The following is an 8882-nucleotide window of genomic DNA, read 5'->3' as shown; positions in this document are numbered from 1 at the left end:
GGAATGAGTTTCTGTGCAATGCAAGTGAGAGGTTATTCCAGAATAAGTTTAAAGTCACCCCATAAATGACCAAAGCAGCATAGAGAAAGCAGTTCCCTCAGTTATAACACAGCCTTTTACCCATTTTCTCTGTGTGCAAAGTTACTCCCTTGAAAGCCACTTGCTATCCCAAAGGACTACAGGAGAAGGGTAAGAGGCAAGGTTATATTACTTCATCCAACACATTCAAGCAGTCAGTGATGATACAAACAATCACCCAAATCAACAGACTCGTCTGGTGACTGAATTCTCCAGTCCTCCCCTCAGCCCCAAGTTAAGAAATGCAGCAGTCATTTTATTAAAAAAAAAAAAAAAAATCAGTATACAGTTGAACATAAGCCCAGTGTTTACAACCAGCCCCTCGAGTAGTTCCAGGTTTCCTGTTGTTTTACAGACTATTAGCAACCAAAGGAATCAGTAGCATAAAGAAACCACTATCATTTAAAAAAAATTAACGTCCCCACTTCTCGAAGAAAGCAGCATCCATGATCAGTTTGTTTACCATTGGACTTGCTCTAAGAAACAAGTTTTCTCAACATCATTTTGCAGGCAAATCTTATCTTTATAACAGTAATTGCTCTGTTTGCTTTATCATACAGGGCAAGGGTCTCTACGAAGCCTCACAGTGCTGATAAAATAATGCTAAAAGAGCTCTTCATCAATTTTTCCTGTGATTTACCTTCTAGAATATCAGAAATGTCTGAGATTTGTTTAACTAGTTGAGTTGAAGCTAAAGGGCGAGGGAGGCCCCCAATTCACACAATTTGGCAAAAAGATCATCCATGAATTAAGTTCTCCAGTGGCTGCAGGAAGCACACAGAGGCTTTCTCCATGCTCCCTCGAAGCATCCAGCAGTGCAGTAGGAGGGATGCGTATTCACGCCCTCGTTTCCCTTTCAGTTGTTACAGCTGTTCACATTTCTGCTGCCTGCTTCTTTCCCTCCTCAAGTCATCCAAAGCACAGAGCAGCCTCAGTGGTGTAATAGCAGCTTGGCAGAAGCAGGAAAAGTCCAGCCAGCAAAAGATTTAATTTATTAAGATAAACATGGTCTAAGGCTCCACATTATTTTAAAAAATAAACACGGTTAAGAAATATGAAAACAAACTGGCTTTGCTACGTGTAGGTCAAGTTCAGGCGTTCTCAGAAAGATCTTCTCAATCATATAAAACACTCTTCCCCTCTTGCCCCCATCATGAAGATGGAACGACAGTTCACTGTGTAAGATCAGCAGTGTCCCTGTTGGGTGCCCTTCCACATTCGGCGAACAATACCTCTGCCACCCTTCAGGGCAGACCAAGGTTTTAACACCCCCCTTGTGGAGAAGGAGCAGAAGGGGAGAGGGGCAGGTAATTCAGCCTCTGACATGAACATCTAAAAGTCTTGACACAACAACTGTGTTGACTCCACCACTTTAATGGTTGTTCTTGGCTGCCTCTTTAGCTGCAATAATGAGAGGAGTGAGACTAGACAGAGGCTTTGCAATTTTCAGGAACTGGTGCTAGGAAGAAGCAAAAAGAAAAAGGATTAGATTTTTCAGAACATGCCCCAGAAATCTGGTGGCTATTCAAAATACTGGTACCTAGACCCACATGAAGTCGAAAAACCTACTCTAATCTCTGAACAGGTGAAACCAAAAGGTCTGTTACCATCACAAGCTTTTGGGACTTGCCTGAAGTGGTGACTAGATTTGCACCCAACACATGCTAAATTCTCCAATGTTTGTACATGTTCAAGACCAAGCAACACTCAGCGAATTCCCCTGGGGAATTATAAAGTCTTGCAAAATCTATAGTGAAATTCTGTGTGGAAGGAAGGCGTACTAAAAACAACCTGTGCAGTTCAAACACAAGGCACTGACCGTTCAGTCTCTTATACAAGCTGCTCTGTTAAATAAAACAATATCAATTATCAAAACAGCTCTCAGATGAGTGCGAAGGCATGTAAAACAAGTCCGCAAGCTGTTCTGAAAACAAAAAGCAACTATATTCCACAGTGCTTCTGAGCATCAGAAGGGATCAATCACCCAAGGCAACATGCTTCAGAGATGGGGAAAAAAAGATAAAATTAAATAAAGATCAGAGGCTACAAGGTAGTTAAAAACAGGCCAAAATGTTACAGTCAAAATGTTCTCCTGCTCCACGGAACAGAACATCACTGCACTCTGATATTTTGGGATTGGAAAGTCCAGGAGAAAAAGTGATCTTTCAACTACTGCCATTCTGCCAGGAATTAATGCTTCATTACAGTCTCAGAAGGCAGCAATGCATCCAAAACTGAATCCACTAGACAAACTAGTGGAAAGAAAGGAAAACAAGAACAGGAATTGTCTCACAGTTGGAGTCTGTAAAATAAATGGGTGATCAAGGGCACTCAAAGAGCTACATTTACCAGTCCCATGGCAAATTTGACAGAAGGAACATGTGAACCACTCCTCTCATCCACGTCAGTAAAAAGCCTGGCAGCTTGGCCCTCCCGTTTCACCAGCAGTTCAGACTAAAACATCAGGTTTTCAGTGAAATAACCGATGATAGCGTGGTGAGGCACTGGCAGGGGTTGCTCAGAGAAGCTGTGGCTGCCCCATCCCTGGAAGTGTCCAAGGCCAGGCTGGATGGGGCTTTGAGCAGCCTGGTCTGGTGGAAGGTGTCCCTGCCCAGGGCAGGGGGGTTGGAACTGGATGAGCTTTAAGGTCCCTTCCAACCCAAACTCTTCTACGATTAAGATATCTCACAAGCTTTGTTCCATCACTTCTGTAAGGAGTAGTATCTGGTAAAATGTGGTAATGCCAAACTGCTCCAATGAATGCAAGCCACACGTATTCCAGAGCTTTGTGATCCCTCCACCAGAAGGGAGACAAGCAGAACATCCGATTTCAGGAAGCCCTCCTGCTGCCCAAATCAAAACAAGCATGGCAAGACCATGACAACAAATATAGATGTCATGGCCAGTTGTGTGAAGAAGCCACAGGAATTAAAGAGCCTGAGGCACAGCTATTACTTCAGGTTGGTTACAGAACACACTGCACAGCTGCTGCCAGTAGCAAGTACAACATAAAAAGGGAGCAGTCTGTTAACATGTTATTATAGATTTAGATTATGGGGCTGTTTGTTTTTTTTTCTTTTTTCTGACAAGTTACCTTAGCTGTGCTTGTGCCTTCAGTTGAAGCAGTATTTATGAGCCCAAACAAGATCCCACCATAAGCCTGGCCTCACTCGGGATTGTATGACTACATTGATTCAGCCCTGTTCCCCATCACCTACCTGTAGCAGCTCTTTTGCAGAACCTCTCTTTTCCACATCCATTTCAAGACAACGATTTAAGAAATCTCGGAATATGGGTGAAAGCTTTTCCGGATTCTGCAGTTCTGGAGTCCCATTAGTAGCAATGAGATACAGGGCCTAAAGCAAAAACAAGCACCAAAGAAACATGAGGTTACGAAGGTTAGATTCCATCTCTGGATTAGAGAGACACCCATTTCTTCTCTCCCTTCCCTCAGTTCAGTGAGGAGGAAAAAAAACCCACCTTATCAGGGTGACTAATCAATGCTTAAGTTTCAGCAAACAGAATAACTGCCAGCCTTATTTTTATGTGGATGGGATCCAACCCTTTATTGTTTTACCCTCGTAATCTGGGTTTGGATCCTGCAGTCCTCTCAAGGGATTAGGAGGACAAAAACAACATTCCAGACCATGTTTACACAGGGAAGTTAACTGGCATAACTCTACCAGTGCTAGACTCCTGCAATAACTATATCCTCATGGGAAGGCACCCCTGAATAAATAGGGGATGTTTTTCTGTTAGTACTTTGCCTGAGTGCACAAGGCCTAAAAAGTCAACACAATAAAGATGCAGTTGGCTCCTTACAAAAGATGTCCAGCAGACCCTCAAGCAGCTTTTAACATCCTGCAGAAACAAGCAGTTTTGCTACTGTTTGGGGATGAAGCATTCATACACATCCCTGCTCTGAGAATCAAGGGACTCAGAATTCATCCATTTCAGGATTTCATGAAAGAAACTTCCAGGATGGATTTCAAAGGAAATGGAAATCTGTCAGAGACTTGTTAATATGCAGGCCCTTTGAGCACATCAATTGGCACATCCCACGGGAGCAGTCTGATAGCCCGGGAATTGGCACAAGTTGAGTTAAATGAGGCCAAAGTACTGTTACTTAGCCACTCTTCTTTAACTCAATACCCAGGTTCTTTCCTTTCACTCTTCTTTGCTGCTGCTCTTCTCTCCCAAAAAAAATCACTTCCAAAGCAAGAGATAGAGACAAAAGTCAAACAGAATTTTTCTAGATCCCCTCATCCTGCGTAGCTGAGGGAGAAGCCATAAACCTGGCTTATACTAAGAGCAGTTACGTCCCTACAAACTTACAGCATCTCCATTTTCATTAAAAACTAAACAAGGGAAAGACATCAGGAGGCTTAAGCCCTGTCTAAAGGTTTATTAAGCTTGTAGCTTTATTTGGAGCATGTAAGGAGAAACAATCTCCCAGTAGGAAAAAGCTCCGTTTATAAAATAGTAATGTGCCATATTTTTGAACTTAAGGAGAACTCTTCCCCACTCACAGGGCACAAAGATTCAAGAGGTCGGCTGCTTTGGTGCCATCAAGTACTCTCCCTGCCTCTATCAGCATCTCCAGAAAGTGGGGAAATTATGAGTGTGCATGATCTAACTCAGAGCTGACTAGAGGGTCCACACAGGAGGAACCCACACCTCTGCTAACTAGAGCAAACTATGGCTTTTAGTTAAAACTATCTCAATCTTCTCACAATGCCATCTGAGGAGATACGGGGCTGCAGATAGTGAAACCGCACTGGAGGATTCACCTTCTGCCTTTAGAGCCCAGTTTCACCAGCAGGCTTAGCAGAGACCCTGGGGCAAAAGATAATTCGCTTACTCTCAGGGGGTTCTCATTGAGGTAGGGGGGCTCTCCTTCGATCATCTCGATGGCCATTATCCCCAGTGACCAGATATCCACTTTGGGCCCATACGCTTTCCGCGTCACCACTTCAGGTGCCATCCAGTACGGGGTCCCCACCATGGTGCTGCGTTTGCTCTGCTCAGGAGTGATCTGGGCACAGAAGCCGAAGTCAGCTGGAAAATTAAAGAGTTGAGAGGGAAGAAAGAGACACAGAAATCAGCAAGTTTCTCCAAAACCAATGCTGACTGATGCCAGAGTTGTAGTACACGTTACCCTGCTGCCTCGTCTGGTGTGTTGCTCCTGCAACTGTGAAAGGAGACATGGTTTTGTGGCTAATAGAAAAGACGGTGTGGAGGGGTAAGTTTCTAAATCTGAGTCACTGAGGCCATGAGGATTACAGAGCTGTTGACTTGTCTGTGTGAATGATGTGGATCAGTAAATAACCGTGTGTGGATGTTGAGACACTTGACTATGTGTGCAGTTTTATGCAGCGGTAATAGGTTATGTAATATATGGTCTAAGGACTGTTCCTGGATCAGTGAAAATAGAAATTAATGCACAGTGTGATCTAGGCACACCCCCCCAACCCACATACTGTATTGTCTGGTGATATTTTCAGTCCCAGCGATATTACTTCCCTAGTAGATATATCATCCCTCAAACGGGATTTGCTTTACAGAGCAAACTGTTGACTTTGAAGTACCTAAATTTATACTGATTATTTTGTTTGAATAGACAGAAAGATGGAGAGCCTTCACACAAAGATTACTGGGTCCTATGCCTTATTTGTATTTGACTTACCAAAAGAAAATTAATTCTGCTCTTGCGAGCCCAGCAGAATCAACACAGCAAGATGCACTGCCCATCCTGACCCCCTATGGCACTGCTGGTCTAATTTTAGGCAGAATGATGAAAATTAAACTGATCCCTAGCTGAGTTTTCATCAAGGGTGACGACCAGGAAAGGTACATATGGTTCATAAACAGAGCAAATTTCCAGCAGAGCCAATAAGCAGTTCAGGTCCAGAAGGTTACTGCATCGTAGCTACAGGGACTTCTCTAACTTTAAACTACAACCCGGTACCTGCATACTGTGCTCAGAGAAGTTATTCCACATGAACACAGTACTTTGGCCCCGATCAGTTATTCGTGGCTAACACTCCAGAGATCTGACTGTACCAAAGTACAGTTTTAGTCTAAAAAGTAATTATGTGCAAAAAAAAAAACCCCACCTTCTTACTCAGCATATCTGCATGGTGTGAATTTTGAGTCATATCTGCTGTCACTGCTGACAAAAATAGATTTATTTATGCCTGTTGGGTGCTAGCCAACAGAACTGAGAGGAAGATAAAAGGAGCATAATTCTGTTAAAGTTATAGATGGAAGATAATCATTCACTGGTTTCCAGACTCATCCCTGCAGAGGCAACAACAAGCACAACAGCTGCCTTAGCACCCGAGGGGCAGAACAGTCCCAAGGTCTTCATTACTGGTGATAACACGAGGAGAAAATAACATTTAGAGTCCAGTCGGGGTTGGTGTTGTAAGGTTAAATGTTTTCTAGTTACGCAGTTTTCAATTCTCCTTCTACTCCCCCTGCCCCACAAGTACTTGCAATATTTTCCAGACTGAAGAGATTGCTCACAAATAAAGACTTCTGGCCCTACACCTTCAAACCCAGCTTTCTAGACTGAAGTAGCATTAAAACACTCTTATTTTAGTCCACAAAAACAGATGGTCCAAAGCTAAATGAACCCCAAACTTCACTTCGAGTCTAGTGTCAGTTCACAAGGTTTTTTGATTGCCAATCTCCATTAAAACCGACGGCACAAAAATACCTACAGGAGCATTTCTACAGCCTCTTCATCACCACAGCATCAAGCATCTCAAACACCCATCTCCCTAACAGGCCTGGCCCAGAGCAGACAGTAGGCCTGGGCAGCTAATTCAAGTCATCATCAGCAATGTTCCCCGCATACTTAGTTTGACAGAGCCATCCATTCCCAGCAGGATGTTGTCACTCTTGATATCTCTGTGAATAACTTGGTTTGAATGGAGGAATTCCAGAGCTTGGAGACACTGGAAAAAAAAAATTAATAAAATTGAGATAGTCTTACTGTGCATGAAATTATTCACCAGTCACAATTAGCCAACTAAGGGACTCTAACAACATGCATTTTGAGTAGCAAGGGCTCAGTGTCTTTGAGATTTTCATATATTCAGTATGTGCAGGGCTACAGAGAGATATCCCACTGGGATCAGCAGGACAAGTTAGTTCCAAAAGACCTGGAAAACAAGCATAAACAAGGGGATTCCAATCCCATTTTGCACTGCAGTCCTCCCTTTAAGGTGAAACATATTAAGGCTTGCATTAGGATTGTATGCTGCAACCTCCCAGATGAAATCCATCCTCTGAAAGAATGACTGTTGCATTACAGAAGCTGGAGACAGCTACTCCTGTGGAGGCAGTGACAGGCATGGAAAGCCCGTGTCCCCTTCCCAATCACAGCTCCCTCCGAGCGCCAGTGCTGCTTTACCTCTCGGCACACAGCTGCGATTTGTCCTTCGTCCATGCAGGTCTCTGTCACAACATCTGTTAGGGAGCCTCCTGCCAAGTACTCCATGACCACCCAGAGCTCTTCTCCTACAAGGTAACTGAAGAGCCAAAACCAGATTTTAAAATCAGCAAGTATGAGCGTGCCACCACTTACCTAGCCAGAATGCAATGGGTTTTAAACTTGTCTCAGAAATGCAGAGAAAGCTTGAGGCTTGAGCAGCATATTTAACAGTACTGGGACACCAGGTACTTGTGGTACTTTCTGTACTCGGAAGGATCTGATCACAACCGGAATGAGCAGAGAGAAGGGTGAGTGCAGAAGGCCAAGGAGAGACGGAATGGGAGAGCAGGCTACAAGCTTCCTGGTCATAAAAGCAAGGCTGAATTCTTCTGCCATGGCAAGGCCCCAGACTAAGATGGAGAGCTGACCTTACAACTCCTGCTGCTGCTGCTGAGAGAAAAGGGGAAGAGCTACTAGTCAAGGACGAGGTCCAAGCATGCAGCCCAGACATTTGGCACACAGCATGGCTTTTGAAGGCTCCCGCATCAGAAGTGGCTGGGAGCTGCTTTGTTACTACTGGCAGCCTCCTGTCCTAAGCAACTGCCTGCTTTGCCTAGGCCCAGGGACAATCCTGGGAGACACAATGGACAGCTCTCCGCAAACAAGGAGGAAAGTCAATGTCACTCCAGTCTTCAAAAAAGGGCAAGAAGGGGGACCGAGGGAACTACAGGCCAGTCAGCCTCACCTCTATCCCTGGAAAAATGACGGAACAGTTCATTCTGGATGTCATGTCTAGGCAGTTGGAGAAAAAAAAGGTTATCAGTAGTTGTCAACATGGAATCACCCAAGGGAAGTCATGCTTGACCAATCTGATAGCCTTCTACGATGGCATGACTGGCTGGGTAGATGAGGGGAGAGGAGTGCATATTGTCTACCTTGACTTCAGCAAGGCTTTTGACACTGGCTCCCAGAACATCCTCATAGGTAAGCTCAGGAGGGGTGGGCTAGATGAGTGGACAGTGAGGTGGATTGAGAACTGGCTGAATGGCAGAGCCCAGAGGGTCGTGATCAACAGCACAGAGTCTGGTTGGAGACCTGTAGCTAGCGGTGTTCCCCAGGGGTCAGATCTGGGTCTGGTCTTGTTCAGTCTATTCATCAACAACTTGAAAGAACAGAGTGTACCCTCAGCAAGTTTGCTGACGATACAAAATTGGGAGGAGTGGCTGATACATCAGAAGGCTGCGCTGCCAATCAGTGAGACCTGGACAGGCTGGAGAGCTGGGCAGAGAGGAACCTGATGAAATTCAACAAGGGCAAGTGTAGGATCCTGCATATAGGGAGGAATAACCCCATGCACCAGTAG

The 8882-nt window shown here is 44.5% G+C and overlaps 1 protein-coding gene across 1 annotated transcript; it reads right to left on the bottom strand.

Moving 5' to 3' along the window:
• Positions 1 to 1215: 1215 nt before the first annotated feature.
• Positions 1216 to 7672, bottom strand: LOC104165741 (serine/threonine-protein kinase PAK 1-like; the record flags this gene model as incomplete). The annotated part of the gene is made up of 5 exons (XM_009705464.1): positions 1216 to 1537; positions 3297 to 3434; positions 4940 to 5136; positions 6941 to 7040; positions 7499 to 7672. Coding segments are annotated over 5 exons (696 nt in total), but the record flags the coding sequence as incomplete, so codon positions are not given.
• Between the last annotated feature and the right edge of the window lie 1210 nt (positions 7673 to 8882).

The sequence above is a fragment of the Cariama cristata genome, unplaced genomic scaffold, assembly GCF_000690535.1.
Source record: "Cariama cristata isolate BGI_N322 unplaced genomic scaffold, ASM69053v1 scaffold6780, whole genome shotgun sequence".
In the NCBI taxonomy this organism is placed as follows: Eukaryota; Metazoa; Chordata; class Aves; order Cariamiformes; family Cariamidae; genus Cariama; species Cariama cristata.
The sequence above is the reverse complement of the archived record's forward strand: the minus strand, read 5'-3'. Positions and strand labels throughout refer to the sequence as shown.